Source organism: Equus asinus, chromosome 14 (genome assembly GCF_041296235.1).
Source record: "Equus asinus isolate D_3611 breed Donkey chromosome 14, EquAss-T2T_v2, whole genome shotgun sequence".
Lineage (NCBI taxonomy): Eukaryota > Metazoa > Chordata > Mammalia > Perissodactyla > Equidae > Equus > Equus asinus.
This window is the reverse complement of record NC_091803.1, coordinates 23,633,664-23,661,539: the sequence shown is the minus strand read 5'-3', so window position 1 is coordinate 23,661,539 and position 27,876 is coordinate 23,633,664. Positions and strand designations below refer to the sequence as shown.

The 27,876-nt window shown below is 45.9% G+C and overlaps 1 protein-coding gene across 1 annotated transcript; it reads right to left on the bottom strand.

The window, feature by feature from the left end:
• Window positions 1–17,128: 17,128 nt before the first annotated feature.
• ASL (argininosuccinate lyase) lies at window positions 17,129–26,551 on the bottom strand. Its single transcript, XM_014842295.3, has 17 exons — window positions 26,432–26,551; window positions 26,195–26,249; window positions 22,953–23,147; window positions 22,470–22,553; window positions 22,170–22,226; window positions 21,956–22,053; window positions 20,696–20,773; window positions 20,536–20,613; window positions 20,043–20,095; window positions 19,628–19,690; window positions 19,329–19,443; window positions 19,070–19,154; window positions 18,898–18,957; window positions 18,571–18,654; window positions 17,669–17,749; window positions 17,420–17,526; window positions 17,129–17,316 (listed from the first exon to the last, which is right to left on the bottom strand). Exons 2-17 carry the CDS (start codon window positions 26,204–26,206, stop codon window positions 17,172–17,174), a joined length of 1,395 nt encoding a protein of 464 aa, XP_014697781.1. The 5' UTR covers window positions 26,207–26,249; window positions 26,432–26,551; the 3' UTR covers window positions 17,129–17,171.
• Window positions 26,552–27,876: the final 1,325 nt, after the last annotated feature.

Genomic DNA, 27,876 nt, shown 5'->3' with positions numbered 1-27,876 from the left:
CTTTTGCTTGTGGCTGTCCAGTTTTCCCAACACCATTTATTGAAGAGACTGTCCTTTCTCCATTGTATGTTCTTGGCTCCTTTGTCAAACATCAGCTGTCTGTAGATGTGTGGTTTTATTTCTTGGCTTTCAATTCCGTTTCATTGATCTGTGTGTCTGTTTTTGTACCCATACCATGCTGTTTTGATACCTATAGCTTCATAGCATAATTTGAAGTCAGGGATTGTGACACCTCCAACTTTGGTCTTTTTTCTCAGGATTGCTTTAGCTATACAGGGTCTTCTGTTGTTCCATATAAATTGTAGGATTCTTTGTTCTATTTCTGTGAAGAATGTCCTCAGGCGTCTGATGGGATTGCATTGAATCTGCAGATTGCTTTCAGTAATATGGACATTTTAACTATGTTTATTCTTCTAATCAATGTGCATGGAATATTTTTACATTTCTTTATGTCACCTTCGAGTTCTTTCAATAATGTCTTATAGTTTTCAGTGCATAGGTCTTTCACCTCCTTGGTTAAATTTCTTCCTAGATATTTTATTCTTTTTGTTGCAGTTGTAGATGGGATTATATTCTTGAGTTGCCTTTCTGCTAGTTTGTTATTAGTGTACAGAAATGCCACTGATTTTTGTAGGTTGATTTTGTACCCTGAAACTTTGCTGTAGTTGTTGATTATTTCTAACAGCTTCCTGGTGGATTTTTTAGGGTTTTCTGTGTATAGGATCATGTTGTCCACAAACAGCGCGAATTTCACTTCTTCCTTTCCAATTTGGATACCTTTTATTTCTTTTTCTTGACTAATTTCTCTGGCCAAAACCTCCAGTACTATGTTGAATAGGAGTGGCAAGAATGGGCACCCTTGTCTTCTTCTTGCTCTCAGAGGGATGGCTTTCAGTTTTTCACCATTGAGTATGATGTTGGCTGTGGGTTTTTTATTTTTTGTAAGATGTTATTTTTCCTTCTTCTCCCCAAAGCCCCCCCAGCACATAGTTGTATTTTTTTTTAGTTGTGGGTCCTTCTAGTTGTGGCACGTGGGACGCTGCCTCAGCATGGCCTGATGAGCAGTGCCAGGCCTGCACCCAGGATCCGAACCCTGGGCTGCCAAAGCAGAGTGCACGAACCCAACCACTTGGCCATGCGGCCAGCCCCTGTGGGTTTGTTTTATATGGCGTTTATTGTGTTGAGATACTTTCCTTCTATACCTATTTTATTGAGAGTTTTTATCGTAAATGGATGTTGGATCTTGTCAAATGCTTTCTCTGCATCTATTGAGATGATCACGTGATTTTTATTCCTCATTTTGTTAATATGGTGTATCACATTGATTGATTTGTGGATGTTGAACCATCCCTGCGTCCCTGGTATAAATCCCACTTGATCATGGTATATGATTCCTTTAATGAATTGCTGTATTTGGTTTGCCAATATTTTGTTGAGGATTTTTGCATCTATGTTCATCAGTGATATTGGCCTGTAATTTTCCTTCTTTGTTTTGTCCTTGTCTGGCTTTGGGATCAAGGTGATGTTGACCTCATAGAATGAGTTAGGAAGTATTCATCTTCTTTGATTTTTTGGAATACTTTCAGAAGGATAGCTATTAAGTCTTTTTTGAATGTTTGGTAGAATTCTCGAGAGAAGCCATCTGGTCCTGGACTTTTATTTTTGAAGAGATTTTTGATTACTGTTTCAATCTCTTGACTTGTGATTAGTCTATTCAGGTTCTCTATTTCTTCTTGATTCAGTTTTGGGATGTTGTATGAGCCTAAGAATTTATCCATTTCTTCTTGGTTATCCAATTCATTGGCATACAATTTTTCATCGTATTCTCTTATAATCCTTTGTATTTCTGTGATATCCATTGTAATTTCCCCTCTTTCTTTCTAATTTTATTTATTTGAAACTTCACTCTTTTTTTCTTAGTGAGTCTGGCTACGGGTTTGTCAATTTTGTTTATCTTCACAAAGAACCAGCATGTAGTTTCATTTATCCTTTCTACTGTTTTTTTGGTCTCTATTTCTTTTATTTCTGCTCTAATTTTTATTATTTCCCCTCTACTCACTTTGGGTTTTGTTTGTTCTTCTTTTTTGAGTTCTGTTAGGTGTGGTTTAAGGTTACTATTTGAGATTTTTCTTTTTTGTTGAGGTGAGCCTGTATTGCTATGAATTGCTATGTATTACTATGCTGGAACTGCTTTTGCTGCATCCCATAAGAGTTGGTATGATGTATTTTCATTTTCATTTGTCCCCAGATATTTTTTGATTTCTCCTTTGATTTCTTCATGGATCCAATGGTTGTTCAGTAGCATGTTGTTTAATCTCCACATATTTGTGAGATATGTGGAGCTTTTATCTTGTAGTTGATTTCTGGTTTCATATCATTGTGGTCAGAAAAGATGCATGATATGTTTTCAATCTCCTTAATTTATTGAGGCTTTCCTTGTTTCCCAACACATGGTCTACCTTTGAGAATGTTCCATGTGTGCTTGAGAATGTTTATTCTGCTGTTTGGGGCTGGAATGTCCTATATATATCTATTAAGTCCATATGGTCAAGTTCTTCATTTAAGTCCACTATTTCCTTGTTGATTTTCTGTCCATTGATGTAAGTGGGGTGTTGAGGTCCCCTACTATTATTGTGTTGCTGTTAATTTCTCCCTTTGGGTCTGTTGGTAGTTGTTTTATATACTTTGGTGCTCCTGTGTTAGGTGCATATATATTCAGAAGTGTTATGTTCTCTTGGTGGAATGTCCCTTCTATCATTATGTGTTGCCTCTCTTTGTCTCCCACTGCCTTTTTTATCTTGAAGTCTGCTTTGTCTAAGTATAGTACCACCTGCTTTCTTTTGCTTGCCATTTGCTTGGAGTATCGTCTTCCATCCCTTCACTCTGAGACTGTGTTTGTCTTTAGAGCTGAGACGTGTTTACTGGAGGCAGCATATTGTCACATCTTGACTTTTAATCCATCCAGCCACTCTGTGTCTCTTGATTGGAGAATTCCATTCATTTACATTTAAAGTGACTATTGAAATATGAGGGCTTAATACTGCCATTTTATCTCTTGTTTTCTAGTTCTTCTATATTTCCCTTGTTTCTTTTCTCTTGTATTTCTGACTGCCATTTCAGTTTGGTGGTTTTCTGTGATGGTTTTCTCAGTTTTCTCTTTATTTATGATTTGTGTCTGCTCTGATTTTTCATTTAGTGGTTACCATGAGGTTTGTATAAAAGATCACATAGATGAGGTAGTCCGTTTTCTGATACCCTCTTATCTCCATTAGCCTAAGCAGATTCTATCCCTTTCCTCTTCCCTCTCTAGGTTATTGTTGTCACCAATTATTCTTTTTTGTATTGTGAGTTTGTGATTAAAATGAAGTGTTTATAGTTATTTTTGATGTTTTCCTTCCCTTTATCTTTTATGTTGTAATTAAGTGTTTGCTAACCTGTTCTTATAGAGAGCTGCAATTTTCTGATTTTGTCATTCTCCTTGCCCAAGCCTTTGTAAACCTTTGCCTTTTTGTTTCAGGCATGAGAGCATCCTTGATCATTTCTTGTAAGGGAGGTTTAGTGGCGATGAACTCCTTTAACTTTTGTTTATCTGGGAAAGTTTTTATTTCTCCATCATGTCTGAAGGATAGTTTCACTGGATGGAGTATTCTTGGCTGAAGTTTTTGTCTTTCAGTATTTTGAATATATCATTCCAATCTCTCCTAGCCTGTAAGGTGTCTGCTGAGAAATCTGCTGAAAGCGTGATAGAGGTTCCTTTGCAGATTATTCTTTTATGTCTTGCTGCCCTTAATATTTCTTCTTTGACTTTTGCCAGTTTTACTATTATATGCCTTTGAGAAGGTCTTCTTGCATTGATATAATTAGGAGTTCTATTGATTTCATATACTTGTAAGTCCAGTTTCTTCCCCAGGTTTGGGAAGTTCTCAGCTATTATTTCTTTGAACAAGCTCTCTGCTCCTTTCTCCTGCTTTTCTCCCTCTGAAATACCTATAATCCTTATGTTGCATTTCCTAATTGAATCAGATATTTCTCAGAGAATTTCTTCATTTTTTTTAAGTCTTAGTTCTCTCTCCTCCCCTACCTGAAGCCCTTCTATATTTCTGTGCTCTAAATGACTAATTCTGTCCTCCATAATGTCAGCTCTGTTTTTAAAGCTTTCTAGATTATTTCTTTATCTCATTCATTGTGTTCTTCATCTCCAGAGTTTGTTTTTTTTTTTTTAGAGTTTCAATCTCTTTTGTGAATAATTCCTTCTGCTCATTAGTTTTATTCTTGAGTTCATTGAACTGTCTTTTGCATTTTCTTGTAACTTGTTGAGTTTCTTTATGACAACTATTTTGAATTCCCTGTCATTTCAGTTGTAAATTTCTGTGACTTCAGGATTGATTTCTAGAGAAATTTTCTCTAGAAATTTTCCTTCTGCTCTGGAGTGCTAATGTAGTTCTTCATGGTGTTTGATGAAGTGATCCTTTGCCAGCACATAATGGTAATATTAGGTCACAGATTCCACCTGCGACCACTGCAGGGGTTGGGGGCAGGAGCTCTGTTTTCTGAACCCACTGCATCTGCTGGACTTTGTGCCTATAGGGCTTGCCTGGGTTTACCTGCTGGCACAGCCACTTGGTGAGTCACACATGCACATGCAGGCATTCTGGTGTGGATATGCTGCCTTGGCCAGGGACTGGCCAAGCTGGTGTGCTAGGCAGGAATGGGGGTGCTTTCTTTTGCACACTCACAGGTGGTTTGCCTGGACTACTGTGCTTGGTGGGGTCATCCACGTTGTGGCTGAGCCGGGCCACTCTGTGGAACATTCCTGAGGGTCAGGCTGCTGCTCCGAAAGGAAAAGTGTTTGTGCACAGGCCTTTCTGCTCCCTTGCCTCCTTTTACAGTCATGTGCCAGCTGCTGGCTGCTGTGTGAGGACCCACAACCTAGATCACTGCTGCTGGGTTGGTGAGGGGATCTCTTCACCTCCTTACACTGCTTCCTGGGGAGCCAGTACCCCCACGTTCAGATGTATGGCTTTGTGGATCTCTCAGATGTCCTATTGTGTTTTGTAGGGAATCCTCTGTTGGTTAATTAATGTCCACTTGGTTGTAACTTAGGGGGGAGAGATAAAGGGAACAGCTTACTCAGCCATGATGCTGACATCAATAATCAATGAGAGGTTTCAAAGTTGTGTTTGGAACAAGTACACAGTGACCAGCTGCCTGCAGCATGTTTTATTTCCATCATATCTGCCTGGGAGAATGATCTTCAGATTAGAAATGGAAGAATAAATGTTGGTAAAGGAATCCGAAAGCCCAGTGTAGGTTAAATAGTGTCCCCCCAAAATTCATGTCCACCCAGAACTTCAGAATGTGACTATATTAGATATCTAGCGTGCTGTAACAAAGTCTCTCTATAGTAGTTTTCTTGTGGATTCTTTGGGATTTTCTAAATATAGAACCTGTAAATATTGTTTTTACCTCTTTCCAATTAGAATGCCTTTTATTCCTTTTTCTTGTCTCATTGCTCTGGCTAGAACTTTCAGTACAATGTTGAATAGTAGTAGCAAATGCAGCCATCCTAGTCTTGTTCCTGATCTTAAGGGGAAAGCTTTCAGCCTTTCAGTATGATGTTAGCTGTGGGTTTTTCATAAGTACCCTTTATCATACTGAGGAATTTTCCCTTTTTCCAACTTTTCTGAGAGTTTTTCTTATAAAAGAGTGTTGGATTTTGTCAAATGCCTTTTCTACACCAATTAAGATGATCATATGGTTTTGTTTCCTTCATTCTATTAACGTGAGGTATTACATTGATTTTCTCATGTTGAAGGACTCTTGCATTCCTCGGATAAACCTCACTTGGACATGATGAATAATTCTTTAAAAAAGTTGCTGAATTCAATTTGCTAATACCTTGCCTGGGATTCTTACAGCTATATCCATAAGGGATATTGGTCTGTAATCTCCTTTTCTTGTGATGTCTTTATCTGGCTTTGGTATCAGGGCAATGCTGCCCTCACAGGATGAGTTAGGACGTGCTCAGCCCTCTTCAAGTTTTTGGAAGAATTTGAGGAGGATTGGTGTTAATTCTTTAAATGTTTGGTAGAATTCACCTGTGAAGCTATTTGGTCCAGGACTTTTCTTTCTTGGGAGCTTTTTGATTACTGATTCAATCTTTTTACGTGTTATAAGTCTGCTGAGATTTTCTATTTATTCTTGAGTCAGGTTCAGGTAATTTGTGAATTTCAAGGAATTTGTCCATTTCTTATAGGTTATCTAATTTGTTGGCATACAATTGTTCACAGTATTCTTTTATAATCCTTTTTATCTCAATAAGCTTGGTAATTATGTCCCCATTTTCACTTTTGATTTCAATTATTTGCATTTTCCCTCTTTCTTTTTTGTAAGTCTATGCTATGGTCTGAATGTTTGTGTTCCCTAAAAATTCATGTGTTACATTCTAATGGCAGATGTGATGGTATTAGGAGGTAGGGCCTTTGGGAGGTGATTAGCTCTGCCCTCATGAATGGAATTCATGCCCTTATAAAAGAAACTCCAGAGAGATTCCTAGCCCCTTATGGATGTGATGATATAACAGGAAGTCTGTGAACCAGAGGAGGGCCCTCACCTGACCATGTAGGCACTCTGATCTTGGACTTCCAGTCTCTAGAACTGAGAAATACATTTCTATTGTTTATAAGCTACCCAGTCTGTGGTATTTTCTCATGGCAGCCCAAACAGACTAAGACAGTCTAACTAAAACTTTGTTAACATTGTTGATCTTTTCAAAGAACGGTTTTTTTTCATTTATTTTTTCTTTTCTCTTCAAATATCTTTTTTGGGTGACACAATTTAACCCATAACAGTGACCTTATTTGGAAACAAGATCTTTGCAGATGTAATTAGCTAAGATAAGATGAGCCTTAAATCCAACGACTGATGTCCATATATATTCCCACCAGTAGAGCATAAGGGCTCTAATTTCTCTACATCTTTGTCAACACTAGCTATTTTCTGTTTTTTGATAGTAGTTATCTTACTAGGTGTGAAGTGGTATCTCATTGTAGTTTTGATTTGCATTTCCCTATGGATTAGTGATGTTGAACATCTTTTCATGTGTGCATTGGCCATTTGTATATCTTCTTTGGAAAAACGTCTGTTCAAGTCCTTTGCCCATTTTTTAATCAGGTTGTTAATTTTTTTGTGGTTAAGTTGTAGGAGTTCTTTATATATTCTGGATATTAATCCCTTATCAGATATACAATTTGCAAATATCTTCTCTCATTTTGTGGGTTGCCTTTTTACTCTGTTGCTAGTGTCTTTTGATGCACAAAATTCTTAAATTTTCATCAAGTCTAACTTGTCTATTTTTTCCTTTGTTGCCTATGCTTTGGTGTCATAATCAAGAAATCACCATCAAATCCAATGTCATGCAGCTTTTCCCCTATGTTTTCTTTTAGGAGTTTTATAGTTTTAGGTCTTACATTTAGGTCATGGGTCCATTTTAGTTCATTTTTGTACAAGGTGCTAAGTAAGGGTCCAACTTCATTCTTTCATATGTGGATATCCAGTGTTCCCAGCACTATTTATTAAAACTGTCTTTTCCCACTGAATGGTCTTGACTCCCTTGTCAAAAATCATTGGACCATAGAGAGTTATGTCAGCATCATGGCACTGTGAGCTTGCCCAGGACTCTCTCCCCTCCAACATACAACAAAAAGGAGCAACCATATTCCAACAGAAAATACCCTAAAAGCACAGGAATCCTCGGAGAGTTGTGGCAGCCACATGATGGAGGGCAGAGAGGCTGGACCCCCCCCTCAGCGGAGCTGGAATGGGGTAAGAGAGAACTTCACTCCCTTCCATAAAGACTGGGATCACTGCCATATGAGGCTCTGTGAGGGAAGGAGCAGGGGAGGGGTTGCACGTCTGCGGGATCACCCAGGACTCCCTAGGGCCCTTGCAGCCTAGAGAGAAGCCCTCTAATGGGGTGAAAGCTTTCATGTGGGGTGACATCAAGCCAAGATCCCAGGAGACCAGATAGTGAGAGCTGATCAGGAAACGGGACTGCATGCAGGAGAAAGTGCTCCTCCCCCGACCCATGCCACACCATCTCGGCTGAAGGCAGAGGGCCCAGAACATGTGACTCTCGACCCCCATCCAGTGGCAATAGGCTGTAACTGCAACTGAATAATATCACAATGGAAAACCCCGTTCTTCCAACATCAGGCAGTTCATCAAATCTCCAGAACAGAGAGAAAACAATAAGTACCCAGAATTTAGTCCTGAGGAGTCAGAAATAAGTAAACTAAATGACAATGAATTTAAAATAGCTATTGTCAAAAAAACTCAGTGAGGTAAAAGAGAACACAAGAAACAATTCAACGAGTTCAGGAGATACTTCACAAAAGAGATTGAAACTATAAAGAAGAATCAATCAGAAATACTAGAGATGAAAGACACAATGGAAGAGATAAAACAAAATACAGATTCCCTGAATGCTCATGTGGACACCATAGAGGAGCAAATCAGCATAATCAAAGACAGACATATTGAATTGCTCTAGAAGAGGCGGAGAGAGAACTGAGACTAAAAAGAAATGAAGAAAGTCTCTGTGAAATATCCGACTCAATGAGGAAATGCAACATAAGAATTATAGGTATCCCAGAAGGTGAAAAGAAGGAGAATGGAGCAGAAAGCATGCTCAAAGAAATAATAGCAGAGAACTTCCCAAATTTAGGGAATGAGAAAGAAATGTGTGTGGACGAAGCTTTCAGATCGCCTAGATTTGTCAATGTAAAAAGACCTACTGCAAGGCATATAGTAGTAAAACTGGCAAAAATAAATGACAGAGAAAGAATACTCAGGGAAGCAAGGCAGAAGAAAATAACCTACAAAGGAACCCCTATCAGACTTTCAGTAGATCTCTGCAGAAACCTTACAAGCTAGGAGAAAACGGAATGACATATTCAAATCTTTAAAAGGTAAAAATCTCAGGGCTGGCCCCATGGCCAAGTTGTTAAGTTTGCGCACTCCACTGCAGGTGGCCCAGTGTTTCATTGGTTCGAATCCTGGGCACGGACATGGCACTACTCATCAAACCATGCTGAGGCAGTGTCCCACATGCCACAACTAGAAGGACCCACAACGAAGAATATACAACTATGTACCAGGGGGCTTTGGGGAGAAAAAGGAAAAAAAATTTTTTTAATTAAAAAAAATAAAAGATAAAAATCTTCAGCCAAGAATACTCTATACAGCAAAAATATCCTTCAGATATGAGGGAGAAATTAAATCTTTCCCAGACAAATAAAAGCTAAGGGACTTTGTAGCCATGAGACCACCCCGCCCCAAGAAATCCTCAAGAAGGCCCTCATACCTGAAAAAAGAAAAAAAAGGAGAAAGGGGTCACAAAACACAGAGTGAGGAGACCAATAGATAGACAGAATCAGAATAGGATAGCAAATATTCAACTATAGCATTAGGCTAAAGGGAAGGAAAACACCAAAAACAAAGATAATCTTGTCACTTTAACCACAAACTCACAAGACAAGTTGGGATAAGATATGAAAATAATAACTTAGGAGGGGAGGAGGAAAGGGACTGAATCCATTTAGAATAAGGAAATAAGAGGCCATCAAAAAATGGACTATGTTATGCACGAGATTCTGAATACAAATTACAGGGTAGCCACTAAATTAAAAAGCAGAACAGAGACAGAAAAAATAAATAAGGAAAAAACTAAGAAATGCAGCATAAAAAACTGCATAATTATTGAATTATGGTAGACCAAAACACACAGGACGAGAAACAAAGGAAATGCAGGAAAACCAGAAAATGGGTGACAGAATGACCCTCATACATCAATAATCATCCTCAAGCAAACAGATTGAACTCTCCAATAAAAAGACACAGAGTGGCAACATGGATTAAAGAACAAGATTCAACAATCTGTTGCCTCCAGGAAACACATCTCGGCTCCAATGACAAATACAGGCTCAGAGTGAAGGGATGGAAGACGAGACTCCAAGCTAATGGCAAACAGAAGAAAACAGTTGTTGCAATACTTATATCAGACAAAGTAGACTTCAAGATAAGGCAGGTAAAGAGAGACAAAGGGGCAATATATAATGATAAAAGGGACACTCCATCAAGAAGAAAAATCATTGGACCATATACTCGTGCATTTATTCCTGGACTCTGTATTCCATTAGTCTAGATGCCTGTCTTTTTGCCAGTACCACATTGTTTTGATTACTGTAGCTTTGTAGTAAGTTTTGAAATTAGGAAGTGTGAGACCTCCAACTTTGTTCTTCTTTTTCAGTATTGTTTTGGCTATTCAAGGTCCCTTGGGATTCATATGAATTTCAGGATGAGTTTCTCTATTTCTGCTAAAAACATCATTGGGATTTTGATAGGGATTGCACTAAACCTGTAGATCACTTAGGGTCCATGAACATGGGATGTCTTTACATTTATTTATATCTTCTTTAACTTCTTTCAGCAATGTTTTGTAGTTTTCGTTGAACAAATCTTTCACCTCTTTGGTTAAAATAATTCCTAAGTATTTCATTCTTTTTGAAACTATAGTACTGTTTTCTTGATTTCCTTTTTGCATTGTTCACTGTTAGTGTATAGAAATGCAACTGACTTTTGTGTGTTGCTTCATATCTTGCTACTTTGCTGAATTTGTTCATTAGTTGTAACAACTTTTTGTGGAATATTTAGGATTTTCTACATATAAGATCATATATCTGTGAACAGATAGTTTTATTTCTTATTTCCAATTTGGATGCCTTTTATTTCTTTTTCCTGCCTGACTGCTCTGGATAAGATGTCCAGTACTATGTTGAATAGACGTGGCAAGAGTGGGCATCTTTATCTTGTTCCTGATCTTAGAGGAAAAACTTTGCCTTTCATCATTGAATATAATGTTTGTTGTAAGTTTTTCATATATGGCTTTTATTATGTTGAGCTAGTTTCCTTCTATTCCTAATTTTTTTAGTGTTTTTATCATGAAAGAGTGTTGAATTTTGCCAAATGCTTTTTCTGCATCAATTGAGAGATTCATATGGGGTTTTTCCTTCATTCTGTTAACATGGTATGTTACATTGATTGATTTTCATATGTTGGACCATCCTTGCATTCTAAGGGAAAATCCCACTTGCTCATGATATATAATCCTTTTAGTATGTTATTATTATTTTTAAAGTGTGGCATATTGTGTTTTGTTTTGTTTTGTTAGAAAAGAAAGGATTTCTTGAACGAATGATCACCAGTGCCAGGAACCTCAGAGAAGTCAAGTAGGCAAAGAACTGAAGGTGATTTAGTCATTAAGGAGTTTTTGTTAAACTGGTACATGAATGTTCTTAGCAGTAATATTCACGATAGCTAAAAAGTGGAAACAACTCTAATGCCCACCAACTCATGAGAGGTTAAACCAAATGTGGTATATCCATACAATGGAGTATTATTCAGCCATAAAGAGTAATGAAATCCTGATACATGCTACAAGATGGATGCACCTTGATAACATTATGCTAACTGAAAAAAGCCAGGCAAAAAATGGCCACCTAGTTTATGATTACATGTACATGAAATGTCAAATAGACAAGTCCACAGAGACAGAAAGTAGATCAGTGGTTTCTAGGGACTTGGGGGAGTTGTTCAGATAAGGTTGGGAGCTTAAACAAGGTGTGAGATCTTTGAGTTAGCTGCTCAGAGGAGGGAAGGCAAAGCTGAGCAAGAATAAGTGAAAAAAGTGAATGTTTGCCTGAGCTTATAGGGCCAAACTTGCACATTCAGGTGGCTGCAGGAGTTGGTAAGAGATTGAGGCAACTGAGAACAAGTTGATGAGTTCACAGAGTTACTGCAGGCAATGTGGTGGCTGCTAGTGAGCTGTGGTAGGCTGGAGGAACAAGAAAGTTTTCAAGAAAGGGAAGAAGATAAATTCCACAAACTCTAAGTAGACTAGAGAGCATTCAGCACCACATCTAGCACATGTAGCAAATACTTATTTGCTAATAATGAAATAGTCAATTGATTTTTTTTTGAAGAGTATCAACTTTATTGAGGTATAATTCACATACTATACAATTCACCCACTTATACCAGTGAATTGATTTCTGACAAGGGTGCCAAGACAATTCAACTAGGTATGAATAGTCTTCTCAACAAATGGTGATGAGACAAATGAATTTCTACACAGAAAGGAATAGAAGTTGGACCCTCTACTAACACTATATACAAAAATTAACTCACATCCTAGTGGGTATGAAGTGACATATCATTTTGTTTTTGATTTGCATTTCCCTAATGATTAATAATATTCAACATATTTTCATGTGCTTATTGGCCATTTGTAGATCTTCTTTGGAGAAATGTCTATCCAGATACTTTGCCCATTTTTATTTGGGTTGTCTTTTTATTGTTGAGTTGTAATAGTTCTTTTATATTCTAGCTATTAGACTCTTATCAGGTGTATGATTTACAAATATTTTCTCCCATTCTGTGGATGTATTTTCACTTGCTTTGAAGCATAAAATTTTCTTAGGGGTTTCTTTTTGGAATGATGAAATGTTCTAACATTGTGGTGATAATTGCATGACTCTGTGAACATACTAAAAACCATTAAACCAAACACTTTAAAAGGGTGTGTTTTATGGAATGTAAATTATAGCTCAATAAAGCTGTTATAAAAATAAAAGAATGAATGAATAAAAGGGATGGATAATATGCACTTAGAAAATTAATTGGTAGGGGCCAACCTGGTGGTATAGTGGTTAAGTTTGCATGTTCTGTTTCAGCGGCCCAGGGTTCACAGGTTCAGATCCTCGGTGTGGACCTAGCACTGCTCATCAAGCCATGCTGTGGCAGCATCCCACATACAAAATACAGGAAGATTGGCACAGATGTTAGCTCAGCAACAATCCTTCCCAAGCAAAAAGGGGAAGATTGGCAAAGATGTTAGCTCAGGGCCAATCTTCCTCACCAAAAAAAAAAAAAAAAAAAAAAAAAAAGCAAAAAAAAAAAAAGAAAATGAATTGGTAGAAACTGGGAACCAATATAGTTTCACCTAAATACAAGTTCTATAAAAGTAACTTTGTTCCCTTTTTTGATAACATCCTTGATCTCTTTTAGACGTTGGTGAGGGAATGCTCTAATAGAGGCTATCTGGATTTCAGCAAGATATTTGAAAAACTCTTTTATGACCTGTTTTTGGAAAAATGTAGAATGGATGACAGCATTACTGAGTATAATGATAACTGGGTAAGCAAACATGTCCCAAAAATGCCAATTAAAGGTAAGCTGGGAGAGGTCTCATATTGTATACCATAGGGCTTCAGCCATAGCCCTCATCATTTTTATTGGTGATTTCAGGTGAGAAAAATAGAAGAAATCCTGATCAAATTTGCAGGAGTCAGAGAACCAAGTCCACTTTAACTAGATGAATTCTACAAGGGAAAATTTTAGTTTGCACTTTTTCAAATAACTACAGATTACAGGCTGTGATAATTCCATAGTCCTCATGTGGAACATACCTCTGGAGTTTTGTTGACTTGGAGTCTACCAGTTTTGTGGTTCCCAAACATGTCAATGCAATCTTGGTGCTGCAATAGTAGGATAGTAATCACCTGTTCTGGATGCCACTGGCTACTAAACCAATAGCTATTGCCTGCTCCCTTCTTCCTTAGTTATAGACCCTGATTCTGTTCAGATGACAACAGGCTCAGTGAAGTAGGCCCTGCCCCAATCCCCAAGGGGTAAAGTTAAGTACAAGAACCAATAAGACAACCTCATTCTCTTTTGCCAGGCACTTGCTTTCTCAGCATCCCTTGCAGCTAAGGGTATAAAATGAAAGAAGAAAGATAAATTGACGTAAGAATTGGTAAGCAAAAAGAAACAGGATTTGATGATTTGGGAAATGCTCAGCCCATCTAGATTGCAAAACATGCTAAAGTTAGGAGATTACTGTCAGAAAGCATGCTTTAGAGAGAAAGCCGAGGGTGTGGTTGGACAAACTTTTGCTAGTGCCTGGAAAGGATAAAAACGTCAGAGTATTCTGTCATTGAGTGCTCTTTGAAGAGATCTGGCACGTGACTCATGGATCCCTTCATAGATCCCAGGAGAAGCCAGAAAAAGAGACGGGATTATCTAGGAGAGATTTATGGATCTTGTCTAAAGAAGTAAACTCCTGTGACACACACAGGAGACCCACGGAGTTCTTGAGGATGTTTGTCAGCAAAAACACTGCCAGAAGGACTAAAAGGAACAAAGAGAAGAAATTAAAGGCCCTCAAAGCTGTCTCAAAATTTTGCAGGCAGGAAACAGGTTGATATGCTTATATCTTACTCAGCTACAAACACGTGCTACTCTTCAAGAAAATGAACGATGACTCTGAGGGTGGTGGTATGGGCCCAGAGGGGAGAGCTGAGAGCCATGGAACATTATTCCCAGGCCTTGAAACCTAATAGAGTTTGCTGGGTTGAATTTCAAAATTTCTTGGAACAAGTGACTCCTTCTTTCCTTGCATTTTTTTCCTTTTAAAATTGAAATGTCTATAACTGTTATCCTCTGCCTAAACCAGCACTGTATTTTGGGAGTAGATAATTTGTTGCTCGAGTTTGTATTTGTGAACTCATTTAATCCTCAGCACAATCATACAAGTTTCATAGGTTCATGGATAGAAAGGAATTTTGCCCCAGGATGGATCATACTCAGAGTCTCACTCATACCTAATTTAGATGATTTAGATGATGAGATATGGGACTTTTGAGTTGATGAGATTTTTGAACTTGAGTTGATGCTATAATGGGTTGAGACTTCAGGGGACTTTGGGATGGAGTGAATGTATTTTGCATGTGGGATGGACATGAATCTTTGAGAGCCAAAGGATAAAATGTAGCAGGCTGAATAATGATCCTCCAAAGATGTCCATGTCCTCAGAACTTGTGAATGTTACCTAACATGGTGAAAGGGACTTTGCAGGTACGATTAAGTTAATGATTGTGAGATGAGGAGATTATCCTGGTTTATCCAGGTGTATCCAATGTAATCACAAGGCAGGGTCCTTATAAGAGGGAGGCAGAAAGGTCAGTCAGAAAATGGAGATATGGCAACAGAAGCTGAGGGTCAGAGTCAGAGAGAAATCTGAAGATGTTACACTGCTGGTCTTGAAGATGGAGGAAGGGGCGATAAGCCAAGGAATGTAGGTGGCCTCTAGATACTGGAAAAGGCAAGGAAACGTTCTCCTCTAGACCCTCTGGAAGAAGAATGGCCCTGCTGATACTTGATTTCATCTCAGTAAAACCCATTTCAGACTTCTGACTTCATGAAGTATAGGATAATGTTTATGTTGTTTTAAGCTACTAAGTTTGGGTAATTTGTTACAGCAGCAATAGGAAACCAGGAAATAAGGTCACACTGAGCTTTGGTGTAAATCGTCACTGAGATTAAAAACAAAAAGTAGACAACAGGAAAAGATTAAGCCAGTTGGTAGCAGAACAGACAGAGGCAGACATGAGGAGTAGCTCAGTCATGCATAGGCAGAGTGTGGAGAAAAGCTATACAAACTCTTGTTCTCCCTGAGCTAGGCGAGATTTACTCCTTCTGGTCAGGTCAGATCACACACGGCCAGGCTCATGGGTGGGAAGCACTGGAAGGCTAATTCTAATTCCCTTAAGGAGGAGCTTTTGACAGGATTTTCTGAAAACAGAGTTCTCACTTACATTGGGGCACGCCCATTGATGGAGGTGGTAGAATACCAATACGGCAGCTTTCTTCTTCACTCTATGCCAGCTTTGCCTGTGTCACATGCATTAGAATTACTATTTTACTCCCATCTGCTGTTTGATGGATGTAAGGCCCTCCTTCACTTCTGAGACTAGATTTTAGACATTCTCTGGATCAGCACTTCTGACTTTAACGTGCCCAAGAAGCACCTGAGGAGTTTGTTAAAAGGCAGATTCCGAATTAGGAGGTCGGGGTGGGACTCAAGGTGAGGCTGATGTTGCTGGTCGGCAGCAACTTTGTGTAACACGGTTCTAGAGACCAGTGATTCTCCAGCTTGAGCTCACATCAGAATCACCCGAAAGACTGGTTAAAACAGATCTCTGGGCCCCACCCAGAATCTGATTTAGTAGGTCTCAGTGGGGCCCGAAAGTTTGCATTTTTAACGAGCTCCCAGGTGATGATGATGATGATGATAATGATCAGGACTCACACTTGAGAACCACTACTCTAGAAGATTCTATCTGTGACCCATAGCTTTGACCCTTTTTGGGATTTGGTGTCATGTCCCCACTGCTGGAGTTTTGGTTCTGTAGTTTACAAAGTCTTTTCATTGCTCTCAGAATCACTTGGGAGCAGTTATTCATTCTTCCTCGAATTTAGTTTATTTTTTTGTTAATAAAATGTAAATTTTAGACATTTCTCCTCAGTATTGTGGTGAGATTTGTGTAGAAGAGGTCTCTGCTGGCTCATTGCTATTGAACACTCACTATGTGCCAGGCCTGGCCTCAAGCCTTTTGCAGACTTAATGTGACCAACATTCCCTTGACTGCAGCACAGGCCAGGCCCCCTCCAGGTATGACCTGTCTGTGGCCCTAGCCTCACAGTTAGCAACTGGGAATTTAATTGTACATTACTCCACAGGGTGGAGGAGCCGTCTTCACCTGTGTATGATGCTCACCTATCGCCTGGCACAACATGCCAGCTGGATGACTGACTTTACCACCAAATATCCCATTCCCCTCATGAGGGCACAGGACACATTGTAATGGTGCCTGATGGTCCAGGGAAGGGGGGGTTAAGAACGAGGAGAACGTGAGCGGGGAGAGCCTAGGGGACACTAAAAGGAAGAGGGATGGACAAGGACTGATTGAGTTAACCAAGCCCATCAGGTCCCATTAGGGCTACAAGGAGGCTAGTCCTGCCAACATACCCAAGGCAGGAGGTCACTGTGATGGCCTGAGGTGAAGTGGGTGGGGCCTGCATAGGGCCAATCTCCTCTTCCCTTCCCCATCAGTAACTCTCACCATCCTTGCCCCATTTTTCCACTTCCTCGATGCCCCCACTGCCTGCTCAACAGATTCCGGAAACACCACAGCTGAAGGGACGGGCTAGGCAGGAAACACGCAGCAGCCTCCTCTTGGGCCCACTTTATTCAGGGTGTGGTGGGGAGGGCTCTAGGCCTGCTGTGCCCGCAGCAGTGCTCGCACCTGGCTGATCTGCCAGTCAACACTGGAGCGCGCTGTGCCACCCAGGGCAGCATACTGCTCAACGCTGTGCCCGTAGTCCCAAACGTGGCTCACGTCACCCGAGAACAGGGGGCTGGGGGTAAAGGAGGAGATGGACCAGGGCAGCTGGGCCACCCCGGCCTCAGGAGCCCAGGCTTGCCTACTGGGAGGCAGCAGAGGGAGGGGAGGGACCGCACCTGATGGTCTGTAGCTCCTGCAGCGACAGCTGGTTAAGGGCAACCCCCTTGGTCTCAGCCATGAACACGGCTTTGCCAGAGGCCTCGTGGGCCTGGCGGAATGGCATCTGTGGGCACCGGGGCAGAGGGGGGCACTGATGCCAGCTTCCTTTGTTCCCTGTTCTGCCCACACCCTCCCTGATACCCCCACCCCTGACCTGGGGACATCCTCCTCCCCTCACCTCTCCACCCTAGCCACCCCACACTTACCCCTTTACGGACCAGGTAGTAGGCAAGGTCAGTGGCCAGCATGTCAGGACTAAGAGCCCGTGCCATGTTCTCAGGATGAATCTGGGGGATGCAGGCCGGGGGCAGGGTGAGTCCTAGGGATTCTGGGACCTGAAGCTGCCAGCCCCAGGCACCAGGCCTACCCCTCAGCCAGGATGTCCCCTGCCTAGGGCAGATCTGCTCTTACCCACCCTGTTCTGCTCTCTCTGCTTGAGCCACCTTTTTACAAATATTGAGAATTTTTAGGTGTGCTACTGGGTTGCCTTTACTTTTTCAGAGTCCTTATCTTTAGCACGCATCAGAATCACCTAGAGGATTTATGACAACCCCCAGAGTCTCTGATTCAGTAGTCCTGGAATGGGACCCAGGATCTCATTTCTATCAAGTTCTCAGGTGTGCTGGTGCTGCTGGTCCTGGGGACCACTGCTTTAGAGACACACCCTAAACTCTCTAGGAATGAAATGACATCATGATGAGGATTTGCTTAAAAATAACGGGGGGACGGAGGAGAGGAGTGGCTGGAGATAGCCAAAGCAAGGATGGCCATGTGCTGATTATTGTTGAAGCCAGATTCAACGTATAAATATGGCGATTCATTATACATTCTCGCAACTGTTGTATACTGAAATTTCCCAGAATAAATGTTTAAAAAAGAAATCTGTTCGGGCCAGTTGATGGGACCCCTCAAGTCTAATCCACTTCCATTCTACTGCAGCAACTTAAGCTTTGTCCCTTCCCCATTCCCAGGGGTAGGGACAAGCACATACCTCTCTCCCCCTGCCCCAGGTCTTCTGGACTACCCACCCTCACTTCCTCTCAAGATCCCCCTCCTGGCATGCCCACTCCAGAATTTAGGGGCCTAAGGGAGAATAGGAATGACTTGCCTGCAGTGTAGAGATGATACCAGTGGCCACTTGGAGGACGGCGCTCATGGTGTCTGACACTTCAAACACGGCTTCCTTGTCCTCCTAGGAGGCAAATGGCAAGAGATGAGGGCCCAGTAGCCCCACCTCCACTGAGGCATCACTGGGAACACTCAGCACCTTGCACACCCTACACTGAGGGCAAGGAGAGTGCTCTCAGGGCAGTCAAGGACTGGGTGCACAGGATGGGAGATGGCAATTCTGTGGGCCCCTACTGGGGCATGCCAGGGCCCTGAGAACTGCTGTGTGACATATATACAGGTGGGTCCACCACCCTCAGCCTCACACCTGTAAGTCCTTGTTGTAGGTGCTCGGAAGTCCTTTCAGTGTCATCAGGAGCCCAGCACACTGAGGGAAGAGTGAGGCTCAGGAGGCTGGACCTCGGAGCCCATCCTGAAAGTTCTCTCAGGACCCTCCAGGTCAACCCAGAGGCCTTGCCCTCACTCCCTGCCCTGCTCACCCGCCCAAACACTCGCCCCGCCTTGCTCCGGATCAGCTCCAGGCTATCTGGGTTTTTCTTCTGGGGCATCAGGCTGCTTCCAGTGCTGGGAACAGAGATGCTGGCGCTGAAGGGGCTCCCCTTCCCCTTGTCTGGTCTGCTGGTTAGGGTGGGGCATGTCCAGCAGCACACAGTCCAGGTCTGCACAGGGGGTGGGGTGGGGAAGAAGGAAGCCATGCTGGTGGGTGCAGAGCTGGAGCAGGGCAGGGGGCAGCCTTACCTGTACGCATCTGAGAGCTGCACAAAGCTGAATTCCTTGGTGCTGTAGAGGATGAGATCCTCAGCCATCCTGCTAAGATGGGTCATGCACAGTGAAGCCCAGAACAGGAACTCAGCTTGTGGGATGGAAGGGAGAACAGGCTTTCTGGTCACCAGGCCTCTCTTCCTCATTCAGCCTGGAGAAGCTCCAGGTGGACTATAAAGGGGTGGGAGGAGGCTGGAGAGGAGCCAGGGCTGGGGGACAAAGGTGAGAGACAGTGCAGGGGCCTGGAGGCTGAGCACGCTGGCCCCAGGACTCACCCACAAAGTCTCGCTCACTGGTAGCATCCATGCTGTTGAGAGTGATAGCCCCAAAGTTCAGTTCTGGAAGAGGGGCAGACGGGAAGGCAACAGGGTTGGGCTGGAGGGCAAGGAGGGGCCTCCTCTACCCAAACCAGGGGCCCAGCCACCCTCCCAGCCCCCTTTCAGGGAGAAACAGTAGGTAGTGGCAGGAAGTGGGGGGAGGTCTCTTGGACAGGTCCCAGGAAGGCAGCTGGAGCCCTGAGTCTCCCCAGCACCATGCACCCCTCCATGGGCCTTCTCTTGCCTCTCCAGCTTCAGCGTCCATAATAAACGAAGGTTTTATCCAGACTCCTGCCCTCTCTAAGTATGTGTCTGTGGGACATGGCTGGTGCTGAGGGTGATTTCCCCAGGGTGGAGGGGCAAGGCGCCTCACCTGCTCGGAGCAGCTCCCGGTCCACACCCAGAGGATTGCCTGCAATGGCCCCGCTGCAGGGACATGGGTTCTGAGTGGCCAGGGCTCCCAGCAGGCAGGCCCTGGCACACAGACACATGCACACCCAGGGCAGGACCCTGGCTGCCAGGGCTTCGGCCCAGTCAGCTTGGGTGCCAGACACTTGTTCCCATGCGGGGGACAGGGCAAGCTGTGGGCAGCTGGCTGGCCTCTCTGGAGCCTCTCTGGAGAGCTCTGGCCCTGCCCTGACACACTAGCTAGCTTGGTTGTCTGCATCTTAGAGAGAGGTGAAGGTCCATGCAGGGTCCCCCTCCCACTTGTGTAGCAAGAACCCTGAACAGGCAGGCCAGTTACCTGGCTTTCTGTCCCCCTGTCCTTCCTGGCTCCCCCACTTCTGTTGACCCCCAAGGGCCATGCTAACTATGTGGCAGCAACCTCCAACCTCCCACCCTTGGAGCACTGGGGCCTCACTCACCTCCCCAGGGGCAGGACGTTGATCCGCTTCTGCACCTCCAGCAGCCTCTCAGAGTCTCTGGTCAGTGCCACGGCATGGCTGTGGGAAGGCAAGGGGCTGGAGGGTCAGGACTGCCTGGTCCCTCCCATCCATCACAGCCCCTGTACCTCACCTCACTCACCTCAGGATCCAATGGCTCCAGCGGATGGGCTGAGCCCTCTGTAGGTGTGTGTACCCTGGGAAGAGGATGTCACGTTCCCTGTGGGATAAGAGTAGGGGCAAGGGGCCTGAGGGACTCAGGAGGTTCAGGTGAGGCCTGCCTGTGACACCCAGGACCCTGTAGGCCTGGACCCCTCCAGGGAAGAGCAGGGCAGGCCTACCAAAGATCTGCCTTCATGGGGGACCAAACCATCTCCTTGGGACAAACACGTCACAGAGTGGGGCACTGTGATTCCAGGACCGGGCCAGGGCCATGGGGCCTCCAGGGGGCGAGGCTTTGGCCAGGATCAGGCAAGGTTACACCCTCAGCTTGGGCCTCTGCACCTCAGCAGCTGATCTGAGCAGGGCCAGAGCAGGGAAGGAGGCAGTGGGAGTCCGAGTTTGTGAGCACACGAGAAGCTCCCGAGGACCCCAAAATAGCTGGGGGCACTTTAAAGTAGGCAGGGCAGAGGTGCTGTGGGTGATGGTTCTGGTTTGTTTGTTTTTAATAAATAGCTTTACTGAAATATAATTCACCCATTTAAAGTGTATACATTAGTGTAAAACCATCATCGTGTCTATTTGAGAACATTTTCATCACCCCAAAAAAGAAACACTGTGCTCAGTAGCAGTCGCTCCTACTCCTCCCAGCCTCCCAGGTGACAGAACTTGTGCCCTTGTTTTCCCCCAGGTGGTAAGGGCCATGAAACTGGGGTCACTGGGAGTTGGGGAAGAGGAGCGGTGAACCATCTCTCTGACACCAAATAGGGACTTCTCAGCAGTCAGGTCACAGAAACCAAAGCTCGGGGTGAAGCCAGCAAAGGTGGCCTTTGGCTCTGTCCTTTGCCAACCATGCTGGGTGGGGATGGGGGACGTGGGGCACAGACCAGCTGAGGAATGACTCTGATGCCCTAGGCACAGCCGGCCCCTTTCCTCAGGCTTCAGGGCATCTGCCTAGTACCTTGGCCTCCTGCCTCTGAATCCCCAAAGGGTGAGCCTGCCCTGCCTGCTGAGCTAGGCTGGCATGGGGGTAGGGGACAATGCAAAAAATGCCCCACTCCTGGCTGCTCTGCCTCACTCAGTGCAGGAGTTCTTGGACCTCCCCTGTACACCAAGGCCTGACTCTTCAACCCTCATCACCTGTCATCTAGGTCTGGTGTTCAGGCTGCCTGTCTCAGGCGTAAGGAGATCCTGGCTACCCTCATGGCCCTCTCTGCCACTGGGGTGTCCCCAGGGGACTCACGCCTCTGCCCGATCCACCATCGTTCTGATGAGCCCCCAGAGGAGGGCAGAGAGCGTCCAGCAGTTCTGCCGCATCCACAACCTGAGGTCTGTGACCACCTACGGGGAGGAGGAAGTGGCACTTAGGGAGGCAGATGTGCTGAGCCCTAACTCTGCTGCCTAGGCTCCCCAAGGTTGGGAAGGCACAGGGTGGGGGGCAGAGGGGCTCATGGCACCTGGTCGTTTCGACTTCGTCCTGTATGCAGCTTCCCTGCGGTTTCTCCGATGAGCTCCTGGGGGTGGAGGGTGGGGTCAGCCCAGGCAGAGCGTGCTTCCTCCCCAGCCATGTGGCCCTCCCTCCCTGCCCTAGGGCCCCCTGGTCTTGCCCAAGTCTCTGCCATCTTAGCTGAGGCCTCCTGTTCTGATGTCTTGCCTGTACTCTGCCAGTGATGAGGGGAACAGAATGATGGCGCTATGTTCAAAGTGGCCCAGGGTGAGGCAGAGAGGGGAGGCTGGCGGGGAGGTGGGAGTCGTACCTTCAGACGCCGCTCATTGGCCGTGTGGATGTCCTCATCATTGGGGTTTAGTTTGAAGGTGTCCTGGGCCCACTCCTCAGCCACCTGTAGCAGATGGCAGCAACCCTGGGGGTCAGCGGGCAGGCATTGGCCGCCAAGGGGATCCTGGCTCTAGTCCCTCCGTCACCTGATCACTGACTGTCCCTGTATAGGAGCTGAGTCCTAGGAGTGCTCCAGAGAAGGGGCCTGTGTAGCCCCCCCCCCCGAGGGAGCATCTCAAGCCCAGCACACTTTTGCCTATGAGCCACGGGGCCTAGGGGGCATTAAAGGATGAAGAGAGATGGTGAGCACAGCACATGGTTAAAGGGTACCTTTCTAGGTGTTTAATCACCACAAAGGGAAATGACAGGCTTGGGATGACAAGGAAACCTGCGCTCAGGGATTTGGTGGGAGCCAGGGCCATAGGGAGGTGCCCTAGGGTGGGCCTTGGGGTGTGAAGAGTACCTTGTCTAGGCCATGGAGTATCTCGTCCACCTCAGCCTTGGTGAGGAGGCCCGCCTTCTCCAGGCCCCGGCTGTAGGCCTTGCTGCCCTGCACGTCCACCTCCCACAGGTGCCGGTCATAGGTGATGGATGAGTTGAACTTCTCCATGATGGGGTCCACCGTGCCCACAAACCGGCCACCCCACAGCTTCCCGCTCTGGCCAGGAAAGCAGGAACAATTAATCTCCTCCCTCCACTTGAGAAGAGTGCCTCTTGCAAAAGGCCCTCAGGAGAGTTATCAAGTCTGATGGCAGTGGGCAGGATTATTCCCATTGGCTAGATAAGGAAATTGAGGCTCAGAAAGGGTCAGGAACTTGCCTGAAATCACTCAGGGAGGGTGTGTGGGAACATGGCTGGACACTGAAATTAAGGTTCTTGCCCCCAACATGACACTGCTCTAGGGAGATGGTGGCAGGGTACAAGGCACCCCTGAGACCAAAGCAGAACTTCTGGTCCCTTTCCTGTCACTGACCAAGGTGAGAAGTCACTCTAGAATCCAGCTCTGATGTACCAATGATAATGATAATACTGGCTAACATATATTGCATTCCTACTCTGTGTCAGGCATCGTTCTAAATGCTTGGCATGCACTGACAGCAACCCTCTGAAGTAGGTACCAATACTACTCCACTACAGTGAGGGGGAAACCGAGGCACAGAGCAGTTATGTAGCTTGCCCTCACTGGGGGTGGCAAAGCCAGGACTGTAGCCTAGCAGTCTGAAGTCAGAACCTACGCTCTAAACCCCACATTCCACTAGGGCCTCTCTGCTGTCCTGAATTTCTGCTGTAGGGACAGGCAATGAGGCACCTGAGGGGCCCCATCAGGCTCAAGTTACCTGCATCTCCCTCCCACAGCTTGGAGTGGGGCCTAAAGTTCCAACCCCCACCACTCCTTGGGAGAGCACCCCTGACACATACCCTATCACTGGCCTTCTAGGAGGTCACTAGGTGACTCTCTGCCCCCCAGGAGCCAAGGGCAGAGGGATGACACAGTCGCTTCTGTTTTGAAAGAGGGCATAGGCCAGATGGGGCAGGGGGTACCAAACACCTGAGAAGCAGTCCAAGCACCTAGAGTGCCAAGGACTGGGAGGAGAGTGTGCCAGGGTAGATGTGGCCATGTTACTTCACTGGCATCTTTTCTGTGGAGAGGGGGTTTATAATGGCCACTGGGGACAGATAGCCTCCTCTGTCCCCTTGCAATGTCCCAGACCACTGTTAGCCACCTGACCGTGGGCATATGACATAATCTCTCTAAGCCTCAGAGTTGCCTTTCTATAAAATAGGGATAATAACAGTACCCATCTGATAGCATTCGATTAGATACAATTTGCTAAGTACATACACAGCACAGTGCCTGGCACTCAACAAGGACTCAGTAAACTTTAGGCGTTACTAAGGAAGGGGCTGAGGACTGCCAGAGTCAGGGTGTGCCTTAGCTTGGTTCCTTTGTGCACCACAGGAGGCCGCCACCAGGCTCGGGCCCCAGGCTGTGAGCTGATCCCTCAGTGCCCAAGAGCCTTGGCTCTCAGAGGACTCCGCCCTGCAGACGCAGCCTCCACCCCCCTCATCTTTCTGAGCTGTACGACCCGTTACCGCCCTGCTGCCCCAACAACCCTAGATCTGCAGCAAGCCCCGACGTGGGGCCCCGGTCCTGACCAAGGGGCCAGAGGACTAGGACCAGCCAGTCAGGATTGGGAGCCAGGCTGCCCCTCAGCCAGGGGCCTGGCACTGCCTCTTGCAACAGGCCCCTGGACTGCCTGCCTGGGTTCTTAGTAATAACAATTACTTAACAAGCCGGCTGCAGCCAAACCAATTAGTGCCAACCCACAGGATGGCCTGGGGCAAGAAGAGGTCACCTGGCCCCTTGGTCTCCTGAAAGCAACCCACTCTGCCTTGGGGCCAAGCTCCCACCCCAGGAGGATGTCACAGTGAGGTGCCACGACCTGGACACTGAGGAGAGGGGAGGCCCAATGTAGCGGGAGAGGGCTCTGCTCCAAGTCAGGGCACATCTGGGCCAGAATGATCCCTTTGGGGCAAAGGAGCACGGGCCTTGGGTTGAGCTGGGATGAATGAGCAACAGTCAATTTAGAATGCACAAGGGAAATACCAGTGTTGCTACTGGTAGTATCATTAGCCACGGCTTACTGTGCACCTGCTATTGCCTGGCCCTGTGCAAGGCATTCTACGTATGCTATCACACCCTCCTCTGGTGGGCACTGTTACCCCTACTTCATAAATGAGGAAAGAGGTTCAGGAAGGTTGAGTGACTGCTTCAGAAACCAAGCCTGTTCAGCTCCAAAGTCCAAGCCCTGCCCCGGCCCTCCACCACGACCCAGAAGCTAGCAGAGCCAGCATTCTCATCCTGTTTTTTCAGATGAACAAACTGAGGCCCAGAGAGAAGAAATGACTCGCCAGCTAATCAGGGCCAGAAGGGACTGGAACCCAGACCTCCTGCTTCTCAGATCCAGGGTTCCCTTCACTGGCATCAAGCAAACAGCCTCTTTCACCTGAAGGGTTCAAAGCAACAACCTCATGATTCAGTACCTTACAGATAGGTATCATTATCCCCATTTGCTAGATAAATCAACTGAAGCCCAAGGAAAGAAACTTTTGCCTTGGACTCCTGCCACTCAGTGGTCAGGAAGAGAACCAGGACTCCTCTGGCTCTAAGGAAGAGACAGGAAGTCACAGGGCACTGGGGCCACTGGGGCATGGTCCCCTGCCTCCTGGCTCTTTCTACACAGAGTCACATGGACTCTGCTGCACAGGGACAACTGCCACAACAGGAGAGGGGCACGGGGTGGGGACTAACCGGAGGACACGGGGGAAGAAGGAAAAGGTGAGGGGCCTGAATGAGTGGGCAGCACCTCTCCCGCCCCAGCCAGGAGCACGGTCAGGTCAGGTCAGGTCAGGGCCACCTTCCCCAGCAGGGAGGGTTGGTGAGTTTGCCACACAGGCCATCTGGGGAGGGGGAGAGGGGGGAAAGTAGAGATGATAGGTACACCGGGAAGTCTGGGCAAACACCTCTTCCGGGCTCTGGCAGGTGCGCCAGAGGGTACCCACCGCCGGGAGCCAGCGAGGACAGTTGCCAGAAGGGCGGCGGCAGCAGGTCCGGCATGGGGAAATCACGTGCGCAGGGGCCCGGGGCGCCCCTCCCCCTCGTTTGGAGTCTCGGAGGACTGGCGTCCCCGAGGTTCCACTCACCTCTGATGCCATGTTGGGTGGTTCCTCGTCTTCCGGGAGCCTCGGTCCTCCGCGTCTGGAAGACAAGATGGGACTGACGACCTTCCCGGCCCCCGGGAGGCACGGGCTCCGGGCTGGGCACGGCGCTGGGCGGAGCGCAGCCCACGGGGAGGCGGACGTGGGCAGCGCCCAGCGCGCCACGGTCCTCGGCGCTCCCTGCGTCCCCCTGTCCCGCTCTTCCCGCCGCGGTACACTTACCACCGCCCGGCGTGCAGTCGTCTCCCGCCAGCCACCCGGCGGGGCTTTTCTGGCCCGGAGTGCGTCAGCAGCGGCCTGGCTCTGTCCCCGCCTCCTGGCGGCGGCCCCGCCAATCCCAGGCGGCCGGCGAGGTGGGCGTTGCCTCCGCCCTCCAACTCCGGCCCTGGGCGGGGCTGTCTTCAGGGGGACTTTGGGCCGAGCCGCTCCAGGGCAGGAGTGGGGACAGTGAGGGTGGTGCCTCGGCGGCAGCGGGCCCCGCACCGGGCACTGGAGACTCGGGCTAGAGGTAGAGACGAAGACATCGGGCCAGGCCTGGCGGGCACACGAGATAAATAAGGTGAAAAGGCATGCCGGATCATTCATTCATTCAACAAACACGAGAGAAGCTGGGCAAAAGCTGGGAGGCCAGAATGTCAATGTCCTGCTTGGAGAACAAGAAACCGTTAGAATGGCTGTAACACAGGGTTAGGGCCTCCTAGATAGGGGTGGGGAGGAAAGGTAGGAAGTAGGTTGGGGCAAGATTGTGAAGGGCATCTACACAGAATTCAAAGTGTATTACAATGTACATTTGAAAATTATAATCCAATGTTACTGCAAGAAAAAATAAATTAAAAAGAAAAGATTGTGAAGGGCTTCGATGTCAAGGGAAAAGGTTTGGTTTTGGGTCTTGGTCCTGTAGGTCGTAGGGAGCCAACAGATTTTAAAATTGGGGGAACCAAACTTTTTTTTTAGAAAAATAAATCTGGCAACAGTTCCCCTCCACACTGCCAGGATGAGGCTTCTGGGGTTGTGAAATTCACTCACTGGGGTGAGTCCATTCCCGGGGAATTGCTAGGGTTGTCTGAACCCTGTAACGGTAGCTGGGATTGAATCAAATTCTCAAGCCTTGTTAAATGACAAGTGCCCAAATTCATTGCCAGGAGACCCAGACTACAAGAAATGCTAAGGAAGTTCTTCAAGCTGAAGGGAATGACATCAAATGGAAGCTTGGGTCTACAGGAAAGGATAAAGAGCACCAGAAAAGATAACTATGTATAGTTACCTCTTATCTTAATTTCTTGAAAGGCAAATGACTATTTAAACTAAAAATAATAACAACGTATTGTTAGTTTTATAACAAAGTGGAAGAGGATACTAATGAAATTATACTGTTGTAAGGTTCTTACAGTATACATGAAAAAGTATAATATTAATTCAGGGCCAACTGGGACAGGTTAAGGATTCATATTGTAGTCCTTAGAGCAACCACTAAAAAACAGGTACATCTAGGGGCTGGCCCCGTGGCCGAGTGGTTAAGTTCACGCACTCCACTGCAGGCGGCCCAGTGTTTCGTTGGTTCGAATCCTGGGCGCAGACATGGCACTGCTCGTCAGACCACGCTGAGGCAGCGTCTCACATGCCACAACTAGAAGGACCCACAACTAAGAGTATACAACTATGTGCTG